Source organism: Propithecus coquereli, unplaced genomic scaffold (genome assembly GCF_000956105.1).
Source record: "Propithecus coquereli isolate 6110/MARCELLA unplaced genomic scaffold, Pcoq_1.0 Scaffold34, whole genome shotgun sequence".
In the NCBI taxonomy this organism is placed as follows: domain Eukaryota; kingdom Metazoa; phylum Chordata; class Mammalia; order Primates; family Indriidae; genus Propithecus; species Propithecus coquereli.
The window spans coordinates 10,324,032-10,346,254 of NW_012149063.1; the positions used below are offsets into that span (position 1 = coordinate 10,324,032).

Consider the following 22,223-nt stretch of genomic DNA (forward strand, 5'->3'; position numbering starts at 1 on the left):
GCCTCCCTCTCACCCACTATAAGAGGACCATTTTCTAAATTTCATATAAAGCATCATCATATACATCCTTATAATTTTACTAGGTCAATTATACAATGAACATAGAGTATCCATCTACTACTCAATCTAAAAATAAAGCTCTACCAGTCCTGTCCAGGCCCTGTACCTCTTAGAACTGTTGCTTCTGCTTCCCTCTCACCCACTATAAGAGGACCATTTTCTAAATTTCATATAAAGCATCATCATATACATCCTTATAATTTTACTAGGTCAATTATACATAATATAGTTCTGCATGTTTTAAAACTTTATATAAATAATGTCATCATAGTGTATGTATTCTTTGGCAACTTGCTTTTTTCATTCCAGGTATGTGAGCTTCATTCATACTGTTATATGTAGTTCTAGGCCATTCCTTCTCACTTATGTATGGCATTCCATGTATTATTATACTATTGTTTACCTACACATTTCTTGATGATGAAAATTTAGATAATTTCTGATTTTTTTTGCTATTACATACAATACTGCTATGAACAACCTTTTGTGCATCTCCTTGTGAATTTGTGTGAGTTCTCTTTCTCTGTATATATGTGTATATACACATAAATATATGTATATGCATATGTAAAATTGCCAAGTCATAGAATAATTTCTATGTTTGAGTTTTCATTATAGTTATTGACTTTTAGAGCTGTATGGAACTTTTGAGAAAAATCTGTCGTAATTCTCTCATTTTATGGGTGAGGAAACTCAAGGTGAAGGAAAGTGAAGTGATTTGCCCAGGGTCCCAGGGCAGTTATGAGCATATCTAGGTAGATTCCAAGTCCCCAGCCTCCCAGTTCTGGCCTCTGAGATGATCTTTGTAACGATTGATTAATATGTGTAGCATAAATCTTTGGGGCCAGATAGCCTTTCGTGAGTGAGGCTTATGTCAAAAGTCCAGAAATCTCTCCTGTGAGTATATGGGCAGTCATGGACAACAGCCACCATGGGATGTGATGGCATCATGGGCTGTTGTACCAAGGCAGTACCAAGTATCAAGGCAGACACTAGACAGAGGTGAGGAGACCTGCAGATGGCCCAGGCCAGGTTGGTGGTTCACAGCTCCAGTAGTGTATTTCTGATCTTCTCCTTAGTGTTAACCATTACAAAGTAACCATGTGAAATTCACTGTGCTTTTGGGAAATGAGTTTGCCCATACAGCTGTTTCTTTTAGCATCTAAATGTACATGTGTACATAGATTATATAGTCAACAGCATGAGCATATGTGAAACTGCTAGAAATAGAAGCATTTGCAGAAACCTGGGACTGCTAAAATGAATATTTGAAAATCCACAAAATTATATAATACCCCCTAGATCCAGGCTCCTTTGTCATGAGGAACTATATCATTAACTTCTCAAGCAGATCATTGGGAACCTTGGTTTTCAAGGACAACGGCAAATACCTCAGCTAGTGAAAAGCAACTTACTGGAAAATCTCATTTATAATCAGATATGTTTTTATTAGGCTTTTATCCCGCTCTCCTGACATATGTTCCCCTCAGAAAAATAGCAGTCTTTAAAAAAGCATCATTTGAACAGAACTGCTAAAATTACCCTCAAAAATAATTCTAAAGATTGGTTACCAGTCACCCATCACTACATTGAAAATCTTTCTGCTTTGTAATTTATCTGCAAGGCATCTTTTATTTGCAAAATGAGAAATCACCATTCCTGTGTATATTTTAATCAGGGATTTTTTTTTGTAAATTTATGTATCTATACATGTATATATGTATACATATTCTTTATCTATCTATTCATCTAACTCCTCTGAATCTACTAAAAGTCCATAAATGTTAGGAAGTTTTTACTGCTGAGGTGGCAAATCATCATTATAACTCTCCCCAATTTCAACTCCGGAATTGTCAGGCAGGGGTGGTAGGGTGTGTGTATGTGTGTATGTGTGTACGGGGTGAGTAGATGCAGCAGAGAAGGGTATTTGTTCTTTTCGTGTTCTTACAGCTTGTTCAACAGGCAAATCATATACATCTGTAGTTAATTGCTAAATGCAGATTCTGGAGAGATTTCTGGACTTTTGACATAAAAGCACTGGAGAGAAACAGAAAATTAATATGCAGATGCTAACTCCATTAATTATGACTATGGAAAAAAGTGATATATTTAATTTTGAAGTGAATTTTCTCCCTGCTTTAGACTAGCACTGATAACACAAGGGCCAGCTAAGAACCTCAATGAAATGATCTGTTGGATGCTGTGCTGTTGTTGACAGCATGAATAAAACTGGCAAAATGCAGGGAATAGAAAGACTAGAATTACTCTAAATGTTGAAAATGGCAGAAGATTAGATAACACAAGGCCCAAGCAGTCAGTTCAGTAAAACCATAATCACCAAGCAGAGGCGTTGCTTGCGCTGTTGCTGGACAGCATGCTCCAGGGGCTCCCAGCTTTTCACTTTGGCCGTAGCACCCCACGTGCTGTAGTCCTGCTGCTCCCTGTTCCCCACTGGGCTCTGCGACCCTGAAGGTGAGAACCAGGTCTTATCTTCCCGCGCATTCCCAGCAACTAGCACAGTGCCTGGCATAAGGAGGGCATTAATAAGTGCTAATTGGATGATTTTATCATTTTTTAGTTAGTTGTGATATCACGTAAATGGGGAGATGAGTATATGTAAGAATGCTTTGAAGTATGTCAAGAAATACCAAAATATTTCTTCCATCAACCTACCATAGGGGCTACAGGACTAACATTAGAATAGTTTCAGTAGGTTAACTCATCAGACTCTGTTAAAATATGAGAGTGTTTGGGAGAGAGTAACAGGTTAAGCTCTACCAGTCATTAACACCTTACTATGCATCCACTTCTCCTCCTCCTCCCCAATATGGTTGAGTGTAGGAAGCTGCGCAAGTTGCGAGCGCTGAGCAGAGTGGGCGCCGAACAAATATTTGCTGAATGTTAAACGAATGAACGGTTCTGTCTGCATAGCCGTGGAAACATTTGTTGAGTTCCCACTGTATTTTAAAAAATAAATTGTCCAAAAACTAATCTAATTTGTAAAAAGGATGGTCAAACTATTACACCAAACAACCAAAAAATAGCTTAGTGCATTTTTCTATCATAATCAGATGCTTTTGAGAAGTGCTACTTACTGCATCCCTTTGTAAAGACAAAGACAAAGAAGACATTAGAGTGGGCATTTTTGACGAATTGTGTTAATGAAGGTAGAGCACAAAGTGAAGCAGCAAATTTTCAATGTGAAGAACAGTCTGATTAATTTAGAAAACCAATCTAAAAAGCATTGAACACCCAAGAGGATTTCTAAAATCTGAATTATTGGATAATTCTCTGTTTAAATAGTGGTCTAAGGCAACATGGCACAGAGACCTGGTCACAGACAACTTGATGACTTTGGGCAAATTGCTCACCCTCTTTAAGCCCAGGTATCTCTATCTATCAGATGAGGATAACATTATCTACCTTTCAGGTTGACATGAGAATTCAATATCAAAAAGTTAATATTTTAAGAACTCATGTAAGACACTGTGTGTGTGGTTTGGGGGCTCCAAGAGTGAGCTAGAGAGTAAGATGTGTGCCTTAACGGAGCTTCCATTCTAGCACAGTGGTGACAGAGGGAGTGTACAGTGATACAGGGAGATACTGGAATGCCTAGAATGGTGCTAGGCACAGAGCAGGCACCTGGTAGACGAGAGATACAATGTTATGTAATCGCAACCTGTTGACGATGGATGCTATTTATTGCTATCCAATAGCAACAACCTCCATGACTGTATTAAAGCTAAAGGATTTTCAACCTCTGATGCCCCAGCTTAACTCAACTGCAAACAAGGAGCCTCTAATTGCGATCTCAGCCCCACCACACAGGCTCCTGAGCAGCTGTAACCTGGAGCCTCCATACCCACCGCGCACTCCTGGTGGGGAGGCCTGGCATTAATTGAATTGCTGTCACCTAGTGTGCTGACATCTAGTGTGTTTGGAACTAGCCTCAGGCATGTGCATACTCAAATTACTGCTGCCCTTAAAGCCCAAGCGTTCCCAGGATTGACCTCAATTTTCCCTTTAGTATTCTTAAATTAACCATTACATAACTGTGGAGAGAATGTCAGAGTAGTTAAAAACATTTTGGACTCGAACTACTTGGTTCAAATCCCAAATTTACTATTTAACATTGTGAGCAATTTCCTGAATCTCTCCATACCTCAGTTTCCTCATGCATATCATGAGGTTAGTAACAGTACCTGTTCTAATAGGACTGCTCTCAGTGTTAAACGAGATAATGGTATACAAAGCTCCTAAGTAAGCACTCAGGAAACATCAGTCATTGTTTTTATTACTAATTGTGGAAGCTGCACAGGTCATCTTTGTTGACTTACATGCAGACAAATAGTACAGGGCGTTTGTGACATCCTCCTGAAGTTTTAACATTTGTAATTTTAGATCTCTCTCTCTGCCCACTCGGATAAGCATCATCTTTTATAGTGCATATTTTATTAAGTTTTCTGTATGAATGATTCCTTTCTTTATAAGGTACTTTAAAATATCAAAGCTCTTTCATATAGGTAATCTCCTTTGACTGCCACAAGGACCCTGGGAGATTGGCATGGGTGATATACCTTCCCGCATGCTGCTGACAAGGAAACTGAGGCAAAGAGAGATTTGACTCTTAGAGTTACATGGCTGGTTACTGACCGGGTGTATCTAATTCCCGGTTGAGATAGGGAAATGACTGCTTAGTTATCAAAGCCTTATGCACTTCAGGGACTCAGAAATTGGCACAGAAATCAATTTCAGAAAATCACTCAGCAGTAACTGGAAAATGTTTTCAGTAAGTTGAAAAATCAGAATGAATAATTAACCTCCAGATTTAGGTTGTGAAACCTAGAGATTCATACCAATGGTTGTGTTTGGTTTTGTTTTTTAATCTTGTAAATTCTGCTTTGTGGCGTTTGTGGCATAGAATCCCAAGGACACCCAAAGCCATTAGAAATTAAAGTCATTAAGTTTTGGTGGTTATTTTGAATGCATTTCCATATTTCCATGAATCTTACATTTTTTCCCTTTTGGAGCAAGGCAGGAAATCCTGCCCCTGGGAATGAGTCATAAATCCTTCTCCAAAAGCCTGAGATCTACTCCTTGCCCATCCTGACCATTTCTAGAATGACTTTCTTCTTCCTAGGGGAGGAAAGCAGTGAGCTTCCTTTTTGGTTTCCTCAACTGTATTATAACTTTTGATTTGAGTAGTCAGGGCAGAAGAAGTAACAACAATCCAGACTTCTAGAAACTAGTCCTATGGCCACTTCTCATCCTCTTGGCCCATCCACGATTCTCCAGCCATTACTGCTATCACCAGTGGCTCGGCTACTCCTCTGCTGTCCCACGCAGTGCTGACTTTCTGCCCTCGAGCTGCTCTGGTTCATGTGTGGGACAGACTGGGGATGGCTTCAGGAATCCTGAGCCCTCAGGCCTGCACAACTTGGAAGTGCAGCAACGTTTGGCTGACAAGGATGGCGGCCGGTGGACAATTCTGACATGTATTATACGAGAATTCTCAGATAGTCTCTGCAGGGTCAAGCCTGGCTGAGCACAGTGATGACCAACAAGGAAATGTACCCTTCCTTCCAATGGCTTCCCTCCTTCCCCATTGCACTGTCCCAGCACCCTCTCTCTTACTCTTGGTGTCATTTCCAAAATGAAACTAACCTGCATGCAAGCCCTTATCTCCAACTCTGCCTTGGGAGAGGACACAGGGAACTCCGGCTGGTTTTTAAATTAAACTGATTAAAGAACACCTAGGAAGGTCAATATTAATGTATCCCCAATTATTATAAAATGACAACCATTTCTTGACTCTTCCATTAGAGAAGGTGATTGAGGAAAAAGCCCTGAAAGAGGAAGAGTGGATGCCAGTTTTGCCAATAATTACTTAAGTGACCCAACTTACACTGTTTAACCATTTGGACCTCTGTGCCTGATCTGTAAAATAAAGGAGATGAATTGGATGACATCATTTCTAAGATCCCTTTCAGTTCCACAATTGTACATTTATGAAATAAAAGCATTTGGGTGACAGTTCGTAGTCGTTGCTTTCTTTCCTCATTAACCCTGGTGATGGTTTTGGCTAAAAATACGGCAATACTTTAATGCAACTTTAGACAGGCAAGTGAATCAGTCCCATGAAGGTCTAGATTAGAGAATGAACAGCTATTCAGAACCTCAAAAACAATAATGCTGACGAAAACAGAACAAGCCAGCTTCTTTGGGAGTCAGCAAACATTAGCAGGGGCTGCAGCAGTGAGATAAGAACAGAGTAATGAGAAAATGAGTTGCATCCAACTTCCTTGACTGCATTCCAGCGGTCACTCAGTGATTCGTCACATCCCTAACAGGGCTTGATAAATGGACTCCAAGTGTTGAGATTTTTTTTTTCCTCTTCAGGAGTTACTTGGAAACATGGCTTGGGAAGATGCTTCTACTTTGAGGAAAATAACACAAAATCTTGCAAGTGTCAGAGACAGGAAATAAAAACACTAAAAGGACCAAGACTTTCCATAAACCCCAAATTAAGGAGCATTAATCCAGAAAAAGATGGAAGATCATGACAGTTAAGTCAACACAAGGGCCACAAAACGTGCAAAATAGATAGGTTATAAAGCAAACGAGGTTGTAGATGTCACCATTTATAAGCCATTTACACATGCGAGACATTTATAAGACATATAATGTAGGTATTGTTATCTCCAGAGAAACAAAGAAAAGACGCTCAGAGAGGTAAATAATTTGTCTGATGACACACAGTTTATTAGTGGCAGAGCTGGGATTTTTGTTTTTTAAATATATTTTAAAATTAATTAAAATTTATATTTATCAAAGTAATACCTGCACATAGCTAACAAATCAAACAGCACTGAAAGGCATACAATGAAAGATAGCAGTGTTTTCCATCTTGCTGCCCTTTGTCCTTTGACTGTATTTCCCAATGTTTTCATTTGATTTTTTATTTTGGCCATCATGTTTTTAATTTTCAAAAGCATTTTTTTCATGTTTGCTTCTATTATTATTTTTCAAAACATCCTGTTCTTGTTTCATGGATGTGATATCTTAGCCCCCTGAGGATAGTAACAATGGTTTGTTTTCTTCCTCTCCCTGAATTCGCTGAATTCAATTTTTTTTCTGTTCGTTTTGGCCTCTGTCTTTCATACTGGAGGCTTATAAAATGTTCTTTGATCCTTGCTTCTCTGTGTGTAATAGTAAGGCATTAAAAAGCTAAGTGGGAGTTGTGTGTTGGGGGAGCGGAGGTAGGATTGCTAGACAAAATACAATAATTTCAGTTTCAGATAAAAAATGATTTTTAAAAATTTTGTATTGATACCTAATGTTCATATTTGGGGCTACATGTGATATTTTGTTACGAACATAGAATGTGTAATGAGCAAGTCAGGGTATTTAGGTTATGTCATCACAGGAATATTTATCATTTCTATATATGTTGGGAATATTTCAAGTCCTCTCTTCTAGCTATCCTGAAATATATAAAAAATAATTTTTAGTGTAAGTATGTCCCAAATATTTCATGGAACATACATATATACACTAAAAAACATTTATTGTCTATCCAAAATTTAAATTGAACTGGGCCTTCTGTGTTTCCACTTGCTAAATCTGACAAGCCTGGGCATATGGCACATGGACTCCTAGCTTCCAAGTGCTGGGCTATGGGCTACGGGCTTTCAATCCAGAGACTGGATCCAGTTCACTTAATCCCTTCTTCGGAGCACTGCATCTCATTCCTACCCTGTACTTTTCATCAATCCAGAGCTCTTCATTTTATTTCTCCACAGAATAAACTTCTGGCCTTCTAGAGGTAGAGGAAAAGGAATTACCTGGCTATGTTGGCAGAAGACTTCGTGGGCAGTGTTCTGTAGACTGAGTTTCTAGCAATCTCTTTGAGCTTTGAGTGTCTTCAGCTTTGAGTGTCCCATCTATTTTTCATGGTAGTTTTTTCTCTAAGCCCCAAGCAAGGTTATCCAGGGCAGAATGGCTTGCTTTTCAGAGCTGTAGGTATCACTTACCTACTCTGTAGGTATCACTTACCATTTCTACTCTGCTAGGTCAGCTACCATTTGGTGGTCCTCCTTCCATTGTCCACAAATGTACTGAATCTCTTGTCAGTTGTTGTGTGCCCTCTTTTTCCCCTTGCAGATTTATGTCTTTTTCTTTTAAATTTATTTATTATAGCATCATTTTAGTGAAGTTTTAGGAGGGAGAAGACATAGATACTTGGGCTCAATCCACCAGGTTTAACTAGAATGCCAAAGTGAGATTCAAATCCAGGCCAATATGAACTCCAAAGCCTTTACTCCTTCTATGATACCATGTAATAACCCATTCAGCAGAATCCAAAAATAAATACCTGTGGCATGGACTTCCAGTTGTCTCCCCCAATATCCCTTTTTCCTTTCTTCCTTAGTAACAAGATTCCTGTTTTTTATAGCTGGGCATATGGCTACCCAGGATAAAGATTTCCTTTCCCAACCTTCCTTGAAGCTAGGTATGGCCAAGCGACTAGATTCTGACCAGTGAAACATAAAAGGTGACGTTATGTGGCATCTTCCAGCAAACTCTCTTAGAAGATAGCTTGCTTCACCCTTTTACCACTTTCTTCTTTGTCCCTTCCTTCTATCTGCTGGCTTGAAGGTAGACATTATGGCTGAAGCTTGAGCAACTATCTTGGACTAAGAGGCAGAAAGCATGTGTTGAAGGTGGCAGCACCTTCAGGGAATCTGGGTCCCCGATGATTTCATATAGTTACTCTACCAACTCTAGGTTGCTTATATCTGGACTTCTTTCATGTGACAGAGAAGTAAGCCACTGTTACTTTGGGTTTTCTGTCCCTTACAATTGAACCTTATTTTAACTGATGCAATGCCACAGTGCAGTAAGATTTCAAAAGGAGTGACATAAGACTTCCTAGAAAAAGCGGTAGAAGAGACAAAGGATAAAAAAGACAAAAATCTTAAAGGATGGTCATTTCAGCCAGGTGGGGACATGAAGGGGCAGGATTCCATATGATTAGGATACAAGGAAAACTACATAGCGGTTTTCAAAGGGAAATATGTAGACCAGTTTGGTTGAAGTAGACAAATCACATAGGGAAGAAGTGGAAGATAAGAAGGAGAAAAGGTTGGGGGAAGATTATGGAGGCCTTGAAAGTCAAATCAAGTTTAAAGTCTTCTTCGAAAGCAATGAAGACACCGAAGGTTTTTGAGATGAAGTTGGAGATACAGGTCTACAATATGAGGGAGGATTAGAGCAAAGAATTTCATAGTTTTCTGCACACAGGTGATAACATATATAGAGGTAACATAGAAGTTGAGGCCAGGGGAGTGAATCTCAGTAGAGAAAGGAGAACATGGTTGGAGATCTCATTTGTAGGAGCCAGGAGAAAAGAAACCTATGAAAGACCTAGAAAAGGAGAGAGAAAAGGCAATTGGATGTTGGGGAAGCAAAAAGAGTAGAAATTGACATTAAATCAGTAAACCTTCAGATATCTCAAAGACACTAGAAAATATCAGAAACGAGTACAGGACAGTACTCAGAGGTCTCTGGTGACCTCTGAGTACAATTTTGATAGAACGTGGAGGTGGACTCTTCATGGTGTAAATGGGTGTTAGGAAAATAGAGGTACTGATGTGCTCTGTTTATTTTAAAAAGTAAAAGCAAAGTGAATTGAAAAGCAATGAAAGATCTCCATGAGGTCAAGTGAAATAATTTTTTTTAAGGGAATGAATTTGTTTGGTCTTTAAGATAGGATGGAACTGTGCAAATTAGTGGAGGAAGAGATTTCCAGGCTGCTAAAAGAAGAGGTACCTGATGGAGCAGGTCTCGCTGGGAAAGGGAGGGATGAAATTTCCAGCTCAGAGAGAGACCTGACCTTTGGGGAAAAGGACGGCTCTTCCAAGAAAGAGAGATAGAAGAGTAGCAAGGAGTGAAGAAGTCTTGAATTTCCAGTTAACCTTTCATCAGTGAATATTTCTTATCATCATCATCAATGCCATTATGGAGCTAACCAGAAATAATAGTCTAAAATAGCAATTTTAGCCAGTGTCTAAACTAATAATGGCCGTCACTTAGTTTAAGAGTCAAGAATCTCAAACAAGGCTCATAAAACAGAAGAAAGATAAATCTTGTGATTGTAGCCTTGATTCTCTTGGCTTCTACACACTGCCTTAATGAACTCCATTTAGATGAGGGAAAAAACAACAACAAAAAAGATTAGCTTAGTTACATATTGATATAAATGCTACAGTAACATGCAACCCCCAATGTAGACCTAAAAATTAATTACAGGATGGAACTTTAGATCTCCATTTGTCAAATAGATCAAATGCCAATACCTACTCAAAGTACAGCGTGAGGTCTGTTGCCAATATTGACTGCTTCAAAAGCTGCATAAGGTCACTATATTCCTTGGAGGACAAATTAGCAAAGATATTGTGACCCTGTAATGAGAGAGTAAAAAGTCACAAAAGACAACATTAAATTTCTGGTTGTGGATTACATGGTTTTTCTATATTAAAAAAAAGTCTGGGAACATGATAAAATAATTTTTAAAAAGCTTAATGAGATTTTGTACAAATACAAACAGATTCCCTGGCAAACATGGCAAAGCCAGAAAGCACAATCATTTTTGAAAAGGTCTACTGAAGGATGCTTTGTTATGTGTTTAATCTAAAAGGGAAAAACTCTGAAAACGGGACTCCACCTGACTGCCTGTTTCCTATGCAATGACTTAGTGGAGAAGTTGGTGAAACATTTGGGAATCTTTCTTATCCTAAAATATATACTAATTTTCCTAGGTAGCAAAGGTTTAGGCTGGTATTTTGGAAATACTTGCTATGGCAACAAAGGACTTCAAGGAGGAGAAAAAAACCATTAGACCAGTGGTTCTCAACTGGGGGCGATTTTGACAATGGGGACTTTTGGCAATGTCTGGAGACATTTCTGAGTGTCACAGCTGGGTAGGGGTGCTACTAGCATCCAGTAGTAGAGGCCAGGGATGCTGCTAAATATCCTGCGATGCACAGGAGACCCCCCCCACACACAAAGATTTACCTGGCTCAACATGTCAACACAACTGAAGCTGAGGAACCTATATTACGCTCTAAAGGTACACTTTGATGAAGTGCATGGTGGATTAAATTCAGTACAGTGAATAATTACTGAATAGCTAGGATGTATAAGACATTATTCTTGGCACTGCGGGACTCTAAAGACGATTCTCACCTAAGAAAATTTGCAATTACACTTTTATCTCCACACCTTTGAAAAGCACCCGTTTTCAGCAAAATTTATTTTAGCTCCACGAGGCAGCTCCACATGTGTCTTTAGTAAAGTGAAAAATTCTTCCGTAAAGTGACCAATTCACTTAATTTGTTTTGAAAGTCAGGACTTTTCATTTTTCAGGTTTTCTTAGTGTGAAATATGAACTCATTAGTATGTGGCCCAGGAACTGGACAAGTTTTAAACCCAGTGCTGAGAGCCAGAAGATGGTGGAGAAGGAATGGGGAAGAATGACTGCCTGAGAATAAACTATTCTCCAGCAAGAGGTAAATTAATTCTTTCAGGGAACCAGAATATCAATTAGTAAATTGTCTCTTACCAGGCACCAGAGGATAATCTGCTATCCTGAGTTAATTTATCTCATTGGGTGAACCTGCCACTCCTTAAAGACGAAAGTATATTGGTTCCACCTGGGATCAGGTCCAATATTAATAATAATTTTCAAATGAACTCTTCCAGACCCTTAATTCAGCCATTAAGAAGAAGACAAATAACTAAAGCAATGCCGCACCATAATTCTGCCCAGGTTTTTCTGCCTGAGCATTGCTCGTGGCTCAATCACAGGCGGGTGTTCTGGGACCTGGGAAAAGTGGTCAGAAGCTATGGAAAAGTAGTCACCTGGATCCAGCCACACACCCAGCATCTCCCAAAGACATACAGCCTTTAGGAGCAAGTTACAGTAAAAGTTAACACTGAGACAGGGAGAAAGCTGGTGTGAATGTGAGGATCCTGATTATTTTGTGAGAGTGTGCGTGTTATTACAGTCATGCATCATATAATGAGGGGGACACGTTCTGGGAAATATGTCGTTTGGTGATTTCACCACTGTGCAAACATCACAGAGTGTACTTACAAAAACCTACACAGTATAGCCTACTGCACGCCTAGGCTATACGGCACAGCCTATTGTTTCTAGGCTACAAACTTGTAAGCATGTGACTGGCCTGGGACAGTGCCAGGCAGCGCCTGCACGTAGCAGGTGCTCAGTGCGCTGTTGCCTCTTTATTAGTCTCTGATCTTCGTAGGGAACCCCAGAGTGAAGGACCGCCAATGTGTCTCTTTTGTATGAACACAAATTCTGAGTGAGTGGGGTTTGTTTCCCTGAGGAAACTGTAGGCAATTGTAACACAATGGCAAGAATTTGCATATCTAAATATAGAAAAGGTACAGTAAAAACATGGTATTATAATCTTATGGGCCCACTCTCATATATGTGGTCCATCCGTGACTGGAACATTATGTGGCACGTGACTGTACTCTTAAAGGACATATAGTAACTAACATCATTTACAGCTAAAAGAGTGACAACGCTAGCCAGATCAGCTTTAATTTTTAAAAAAGTTCATTTGCAATCAGTATATTGTTTATATGCGAATTGGCCTTCCACAGTGCCTCAAGGGTTTGGTCCCCGAAGTAGTTTAGAGTCTTCCTAAAACACTACCTCTACTCTTTGTTTAGGGCGGCGGTGAGTGTGGTAGTGATGGTAAGAAATGCAGATGTGCAAGGAGAAACGTCTGCGGTAAACTTCCTCAAGCCATCTAACCTCCCTGCACATGTGCTCATTTGGAAATGGGGCAGCGATGGCACCTGCATTGCTGCCTTTCTGACGGGCAGGACCGTGGGGGCCTGGGGCAGTGCCAGGCAGCGCCTGCACGTAGCAGGTGCTCAGGGCGCCGTTGCCTCTTTATTAGTCTCTGATCTTCGTAGGGAACCCCAGAGTGAAGGACCGCCAATGTGTCTCGTTTGTATGAACACAAATTCTGAGTGAGTGGGGTTTGTTTCCCTGAGGAAACTTGACATCCTGTATGTAAACCGTGTTATTACAAAGGTGGGGCTTTCTGGGGACAGAGGTGTAAACGTATCACACTTACCAGTACAGAAAAGGTAGTCTTAACCAAATTTCCTCTTATCCCCATTGAGTGCTGTGGAAGCACTCAGCTACAATATGGCTTTTGTAGGAAAATTCCAGAGCCACAGATCCCAGGATGCTGGCTTCTGTCAGTTACTGAAAGCCTAACCCTTGGTGTTTCATTCCCAGCTGAAAATACATCACTCCCAGCGGGTTTGCCCTTCCCCAGTCTGCACTGGGGTTCCACGGTGTAGACTCTCCTTTATGGGGCCGGGGCCTTCAGTGATATTGCAAAAGGCATGCTTTCTCAAGATGAGCTGGAGGAAAAAAACCTCCATATTTAATGATGCTATTCCAGCGAAGCAGGGCCTTAATGATGATAATAATAATAATTAATGGCACAGCTAGAGAACTGACAAATAATGGGGAACAGATGATCCCTTCCTGGCCTCAGAAAAAAAAAAAAAGTCTGTACGCCTGCAGAAAATTAAACAGATCCTTTCCTGGCAATTTAAAACTCAGACGCCTCAGCCAGAGTTGGTTAGTGGTTTCTGTTTTTCTCTGTGGAGAGCTAGAAGTATAAAATTCCAACTACTTCTAACTCCTGCATTGCCACATGAAGCAAAATAAGGCATATGGCATTAGCCCTGGGTCTTAAGTTTAGTTGCAGTTCTCACTTTCAAACTGGTCCCACCAGCAATTTTAAGTTCTTTTATATTTTATAGGTTTCTCAATGGTGCTAATAAAGTGTAACTTTCTCACCCTGTTTTTGCTTTTACCATCTTTTAAAACGACTTTGGGTTTCACAAAATGGGAATGTTGGGCCACTCACTACTTGAATCAAGTCGCTCCCTTAGTGGGCTTCTATATCCCTTAAGGAAAGTAGGATCGCAGAAAGTGGAAAGTGGGGATAAGCAGTCTATACCTGCCACCCTGTTACGTGAATTTGAAAAGCCTCCTAGGCAATAATGAAACCCAAATGAATCAGCTCAGGAAGAATCTGAACAACGTCCTTGGTCAGGCATCTAAAAGAATCCCAAAAGTCAGCAAGTCCCAGTAGTTAACTTAAAAATGGTTTTCCCACTTCTCTGTATCTCCCTGTGGCACCATAAAGAAAGAGAGGTAGGAAACAAATAGTTGTTTCCTTTCTATGTCAAGGGGAGAAATAGAACATCAGGTCTGTACCTCACTCTGAAGGATCATCACGGCGTGGTTAAAATGATGATGCTCCAAGGTAGCAGAGGTTCCATAGAGTTGGGCCAGGGCAGAGCCGCTCCTGAAAGAGGACAGAGGGGGAGTGAGCAGGGCCCTTCCCCTGTCCACCGTTCCTCCACATCAGCTCTTTGGATCAAACTGCTTTTCCTGCTTTTGGCAAAGGACCACAAGCAGATGCATTTTCAGGTACCTGCTTTTGCAGGTCATTCATCTATTAAGTAAGCCTTTCAGGAAGTTTCTGTGTGTTAGGCTAGATACTGTGGATGATACATGATGAATAAAACACAGTCCCTGCCTCTAAGAAATTTACAGACTAGTAAGAGAGATGAGATGACATAAGGCACATAAAACCAATATGAATATTAATACACTGTAGAAAAGTGTCCCAGGTCCAACCAACGTGCTGTGGATACTCTGAGAAAAAAAAGACATAATTGCTCGCCATGGGGATCAGGGTAGACTTCATGAACTAAACTTTGTATAACTTCTGAGTGTCCAGAACAACTGTCTAATATTAATACCAAACGTATTTGACTTTGCCTAGGAAAAGATCACGTCAATAGTCCAGAGTCCATTTTATCTACTTTAAATGTCAAGTTGACAACCTTCTAATACGGTTTCCCCATCCACAGTCACACTGTGATATCTCAGTGCAGAACTCTGGAAAGTTCCCTGGATTTAGAGTCAAATTTCAGCTCTTCCTCCACTTAGTAGCTTTGGACAGTTACTTGGCCTCTTTAAGATTCAATTTCTTTGTCTCTAAGATTATATACTATCTAGCTAAACTGTTATTTATGAGAACAATAAAATATTTTAAAGTGCTTATCACAATGCCTGGCATATAGTAGATTGCAATCTATATAAATTATTAATCAATAATTAAAACGTATGGATATTTTCATTATAAATTAATAAAATGTTAATTGATGCTTGAAGGGATTACTTCAAGTTATCCGTAAATTTCGTATACATAGAACAACCCAATCCTCAACAGTGTCAGGTCAGAAAAGTGTTCATTCGAAATGGTCATATATGTTCATTTCCAAATCTTTTTTAGGAGTAGGAGTTAGAGCATATTAAGAATCAAGAGAGATCCCAGAGAACCCCATAGTTTAAAGGGAAGTCATGGGACTTGGGCTGAGGATCCATCCAGATCCTTGTGTGCTTTAGACATTGAAAGGGCAATTTGGCCTTAACTTGGAGATGCTGGTGATTGACAGCCCACAGTCTACCCTGCTAGTGAGAGGAGTAAAGACTGGATCTAAATGCAACGTGAAGGATTTCGGTTACAAGCTGCCCCCATCTCCAGTGTGAGGCAGCCCAAGATCACAGTCGGTTTGGGGGTACAGGGGATCTGCAATCCTTGGAAAGACTCAGAGATGACCACATGTTGGGAGAAACAGCAGGGTTAGGTTCAGTAGGAATTATTATGAAGAGCCTTAGTAAGGAGGGTGCTAGATTTTAATCAGGTATATGTTATTTCTTTAAATCTTGCCTTAATCTCTATCATTTAATAAGTGAAAATTTGTAAGGCTAATCTTAGTAATCAATGGTAAATTAATATTTAATGTTAGTTACTATTTGTCTTAGAGTTCATTTCTACGAAGATACATGTTTCAAAATGCACACCATATACCTTTGTCTTGGCTGCTGAAATTCTAGGACACTTTATGGGCATATCACATCTGAGTGCCTGGCATGGAGTAGCTGCTTAAAAAATATTAGTTGCTTGTCTAATAATCTTACAATAGTATGTCTAGAGACTATAGTTCAAATTAAGAGGTTGACCATAAGGGTGTTAGCATATTTTATAATACTAATATTATTAATAATAATAGTTACCATTTGTAAGTGCCTCTCATGTAGTAGGCAACATATTAATAATTTAGTATTTCATTTAGTCCTGACAAAAACCATGAAATAGGTATTATTTTCTCATTTTACACATGAGGAAACCAAGGCTCAGAGAAGTCAGGTAACTTTTCCGAGGTCACACAGCTAGCTAGTGCCAGTCCTAGATTGAATCCAAGTTTTTAAGCTTCTTATTGCTCAATGAGAATGATAATTATAACATACATTTCTGATATTTGATTCTCCATTTTTACCAAGCTGGTTGTCATCAATGAAAGAAGATTTCAAAATTTAATTCAGAATTCTACTAGTATAACTGTTAACCATAGGCTCAGATTCCTGTGATTTGTTTCCATGAACCAGCCATGCGCAGATGCACCTCACTTACTAGTGGGAACCTTGATGACAGAGTCGCTCATGTAAGGTAGAGTCCAGAGGCAAAATGTTCTCGCTTCCTTTATTCACGTTGGTTTAACGGACCCCACAAAAGTTAAATCAGCTAGATGATCACAAGTCACTTCATTTTTCTTTGTTCAGGGTGAATAAGGAGATGTTTCCTCCTTTAACCAGGTGGTACCTTATAACAAGTACTCTGATGCTTCCTGTGCTGCACTGCCCCTCCCCACAACGTCCATGCGGCTTCTGACCAGCTGTGTTTTAGCTCACGGTATCTGTGTAAAGGCAGCCATGTGACTGCCCATGGTCTGAGCATCTTCCTCATCAGATTCCCTGTCTGTTCCCTTCTGTAATTCCATCTTGCATTCTGCCTCCCCTCATACAATACTGATTCAATCACAGAGAATATGTAGATGTTGTAACTGAACCAGACCAATGCTATGAAAGTGAGGGAAGACATTGTGATTCATTCATTCATTCATCTATCACTCATTCAACCCACAAGCATTGATGACTATTAATATGCCAGTCCCCAGCCATGTGGAGTACAAAGATAAACGACATGGTTTCACCTTCAGGAAGCCCACAGTCCCCTATAATTGTGTCAGGGATTTTCTCTGATCAGTCTGGCACTAATGCCCACTTTTCTGCAAGCAAGGTACCATCTTAGCATTCAGAGAATGGATCATGGTATTAAGCCTGAGATTTTTAGAATAAAATCATCCAAGCAAAAATACTTCTGTTTCCATATGTATCCCTTATTAACACTATAGATTTGGTCCCGCTCAGATTTTCTAGACTGCCAAACCTCTTAGTGCCTTTTCTCTTGGGCTTGGGCACACAGAGAATGCTGTCTATGCCTGTCATTGCATACTGTGAACTTCCTGGGACCACCATGAGACAAGTCCACAATCAGAAAACTTGATATAAGTGGCAAAAAATAAAACATATGTGCTAGAATAAGCTTTACCAAAAAGTATTTTACAGAATACTAGTTCTTTGGAGTGTTGTAAATGGTATTAGGGCAGAAATAAAAAGGGGTGCACAGTTAAATAAGTCTAGGAAGTCCTATCTTTAAAAAGTTAAACTGTTTTTTATTATAAGACTTCCCAGAGGTGTCAATATGTGAAAATACACATTGTGTTTCCATGGAAGGGAAACATAATATGCAGTATTATCCAGTCTTAATTAATCATAAAACCATTTCGTCAAAAGGCCATGTTTTTCACGTAATATATGTTGTATAAAGGTATACTTTATACCTTTATAAAAAAAAAGGTAAAAAAGATCCCCAAATCAATTATATATGGAAAAAATTGACTTTAATACCATGCCTCATTTTAATTGTCTAGGGTAAGTATATCCATCATATAAGTAGTGGTGAAAATGTGATTACATACATATAGGGTGTTTAGAGAGAGAGGGGGAGAGAGAGAGGGGGGGAGAGAGGAAGGAAATCCAAATCCACAAGCACAAGTACATTTACATGTGTGAATATTCACAATGTGCATTATGGATTAGGTCATCCTTACATACTAAAGTTTTTCATTTGAGACAAGCAGCACAATGAGGACAAACTTATCAAAAAGAAAAGTCAAAGTGAAAATTCTGTCCCTCCAGGCATTTAGCACTTTGCACAGGCACCAAAATAAGTGTGCAAATGGAAATGTACCTTCATAACGTCCCTAGATGATGCATAGTCTTTGAAAAAGAGACTGAATGGCAGTGTGCAGCCATGACTTAGGAGAAACTTTAAAAAGGAAAACTATGAAAGGTAATTAGGAAATTGAGAATTGTTGGGAGGTGGTGAGGAGTGGGATTAGGCTGTCATGGCAGATTAATGTGCCCCAGTATTTCACTTCTGGGACCTGGCCGAAAGCGACAAGATGGGTTTTCATTCCCAAGAAATGAGCATAAGAGATTATGCTAGAAATGAATAGAAGAAGTCTCCTAGGAGAATATACTACAAAGCTGCTCGGTACTGATATTTAATCATCAGGAGCAGCTGTAATAGAGAGGAGGATGGGTGGGGAACACTGTCCCCAGAGAAAACTGGGAGAGGTGTGAACAGAGCCATTTCACAGCACTGTGCTATTGCTGCCCTCTCCACCTATTGATCATTCATTGCACGCACTCCAATAGTTAAAAATTAAGAACAAAATATGAAAATGCAAAGGTTCACTTATCAGAAAGGCTAAGAGAATAAATCAAATTGTGCTCTAACTAAAGTCACACTTTTTATTGTAGAGGCATTTTGCATTTTATATAGTAATTTGTCCCTTGCTAAATGTCTCCTGTTTTTTTATAGCCTTATATATGAAAAAAAGGTAGCATATGCTTTGCCACATAATAATTGGTGTATTTAAATCCTATTTTCAAATCACTTGAAAGGCTGGAATTAGACTGTGAACACTTAAAGGGAAGGGACTGTTTGCTGTACTTCATTTCTCCCACAATGCCTAGCATGGTGTCTTGAACATAGAAAGCACTCAATTATTGGGAAATAAAGAGGGAGAAAAGAACATAGGTTTCCTCCAAGGGATTTGCTAAACAATGGCACACTCACTGAATAAATTTCATTCTAATCAATAAAAAGGTAGTTCTTTTACCGTGATGTAAAAAAAGTGTTTTTCGGCATTCATTCTCAAAGGAAGTTTTCACTGAGGGTGGGTAGTCCTAAGTTTAAAAATGACTCTATTAGGTCAGTGCAGGGCTGACAAACATCCCATGAACTAGTAAATTGTGTAAAAGTTAACAGTCTTGAGAAAACACATCACATCATCTTGGAATAGGCAGATTTGATCATGTGACATGAGGATGCAAAAAATAATTGAAATCTAGGATCAGTGACTCAAGACCTACCTAATGTATGTGAAAGCTGTTCAGTCTTATATAAACAACCTGAGATTTGGAGGCCTCAGTTTCCATCTTTGTAAAATCAAGGCATTGGAAAATATGACCACTAAGGTTTAGTTCAGTTTTATAATTTTTGTGGCTCCATGTCTTAAATTGGTGGATGTCAAAATCTAGTTTTCCAGAGCTCACATATCTGGCAAGTCAGCAAATGAACTGGAAGCTCAAAGGCCCACAATATTAATCGATGTCACAAAGTCATGGAAGAGAGTAACAGTGGTTAAAGAATGGCTTTTGGAATCAGACAACCCACGTCCAGACTCCAATCTACCACATGGATGATTTTAGGCAAGTTTCTTACCTTCCTGAGGCTCAGTTCCTCCTGTAAAATAGAGTAAAAAATATCTACCCTACAGAGATGGTGGTGAGGGCTTGAGACACAGTAAAAAACAAATAAATTGTAGTTCTTCTCATTGCCTCAGGGACTGTTAATTGCAAAGAAAAGAGATGAAGTACAACCAGCTTCACTAGGAGAAGGTTGATTAAATGAGACCAGGAACTCTGAGGAATCCCAATTGTCAGAAATATGGCTTGATTCCTACAAATAGGAACAGAGATGAGGAGAGCCAGGGATCAAGTCTGCTTTTACTCTTTCTCTCAAGTTACACAGTTTCTCCTTTCTGCTTCTCTCTGAATATCAGCATGAATCATCCATTCATGCAGTCACCAATTCACTCCTTCATTCAGCAAACATTTATTGGTTATTACGCTCCTGGCACCGTTTGCCCGCTGTTGCAGGTACCAAAGAAGGGAGACACCCCCGCAAGTCAGCAATGAAGGCAGAGCGTGAAGCACACTTTGGAAAGGGCATAGCCAGGGCATCTTGTGGGCATAGAAAACTGACCAGGGGAGCGTGTATCAGGGACGGAGCCCTGGTGCGGATGCTTTCAGAGGAGTCTGGGGAAGGAAGGAGAGGAAGGGCATTCTAGGCAGGGGAGGCAGCGTCCCGGGCAGCAGGGACACGTGAACCGGCAGGACCCCACCCGGTGCATCCTGTGGTCCCTCGTGCCTGGAAGGTAGACTCGCGGAGGAGGTGGGGTGGGGTGAGTGGGTGCCGCACCGGAGAAATGGGCAGGAGACGGAATGAAAAGGGCGTTAAGAGGCTAAACTAAGGAATTTGAACATTATTCTAAAAGTTGCAGGAGGTGTGGATGGCTTCTAAGCAGGGGAATGACCTGGTCAGCTTCGCGGATTAGAAAGATCGTTCTGCGGCGCCACGCCGACTGGAGGAGGAGAGTCGGGCTGTTGGCGGTGGCGACGCGGGAGAGGTGCGAGCGAGCAGCAAGGAGGGCCTGGCGGAATGCGAGGGGGCAGGTTCCCGCGGTGCCACGCCCTGGGTGCGAGGATACGAGAGAGGGGTGTGCCTGAAGGGAAAGATCCAGACGAGGTGACTGTGGGACTTGGAATAGGAGGCGGCATAAGTGCCTGGAGATCAGCCGAGAATATGGCTCGGAGACGTGGCGCGGTGGGAGGGGGGTCATCAGCACGTGGGTGGAGGCCCCGCGTGGTGGATCAGGAACAGCAGGAGAAGACGGGGAGAGGACATCGTCAGGGCCTGTCGGGCAGGGAAGAGAAGCCTGAAGCAAACTGAGAAGAAAGCCGTTCTTCTCCGATAGAGGAAAGTCCTTTGTCTGTGAAACAAAGGAAGAAAGAGTTCCAGGAAGGAGGGAGTGAAAAAATATGTCTCTTGGCAAGAAGGATCAAGAAAGGACATAAAAGGGTCCAATAGCGTTGGGCAAGGGGGCGGTTGGTGACATTACTGAGGGCAGCGTCTCTGGGGAGGGGGCACCCGAAGCTGTGTGGGCGGGCAGGGCTGGGGAGGTGGGGGCTATGAACCCCACAGCTTTCCAGAAGCTTGACTGCAGGGAAAGAAGAGAAATAGAACCAAAGCTACAGAGAGCAGTGGGGATTAGGGCAGGTTTTGTTTTGTTTTGTTTTCAGGATGAGGGAGAAGTGTTTATACTAATAGGCCGCAGAGAGCCAGCAGAAAGCGGGCAGCAGATACAGGGGAGAGGGGAAGATTGATGGCGCGAGGTCCCGGAGGAGAAGCAAGCAGTGGCCCCACAGAGGTGGAGGGATAGCCTCAGACAAGGGAAGGACAGTCCTTTCACTGAGATAGGAGGGAAGGAGGAAGGATGGGGACGGGGAGATAAGTTGGTAGGTGGCAGGGGAGGAAATTGAGAGACTCCTCGATTGATGGCCTCAATTTTCTCGGTGAAGTAGGAGGCAAGGTGATCTGCTGAGCGGCGCGGGGGAGGTAGCCGAGCAGGAGGTGGTTTTGGAGGAGAGAAGTTTGGTCTGTGAAACTGCTAAGAGCACGGGGATGGAGCTGGCTAGGGACACAGAGGGATTGGTGGGGAGTACTGGGCGTCCTGCTGAGTTGGGAGAATATATTAATATAGTTGGTATGTCTCAAACTCTCACCACTGTGACATTTTCTCCCAAAGCCTTTACAAGTCCAGGCAGAGTGACAAGAAACTGAATTGTTAGACTGTACCAGGACTGAGTATTTGCGGAGTGGATGTCACAGAAACTTAAAAGGGTCAAGAAATTATGGGATATTGAGAAGAAAGGGTTGAAGTGATGGGCTATAGACACAGGATAGAAGAGAAGGGCGCAAAATCAGAATTCATCT

The 22,223-nt window shown here is 40.8% G+C and overlaps 1 protein-coding gene across 1 annotated transcript in view; it reads right to left on the reverse strand.

The window, feature by feature from the left end:
- The window catches only part of PDE11A (phosphodiesterase 11A), a 369,842-nt gene that overhangs the window by 54,212 nt on the left and 293,407 nt on the right, over positions 1–22,223 (reverse strand). The window contains exons 14-15 of the mRNA XM_012650811.1: positions 14,399–14,489; positions 10,423–10,523 (exon numbers count right to left, since the gene is read on the reverse strand). Coding sequence (XP_012506265.1) covers positions 10,423–10,523; positions 14,399–14,489 — 192 coding nt within the window. The remainder of the gene's footprint in view (positions 1–10,422; positions 10,524–14,398; positions 14,490–22,223) is intronic.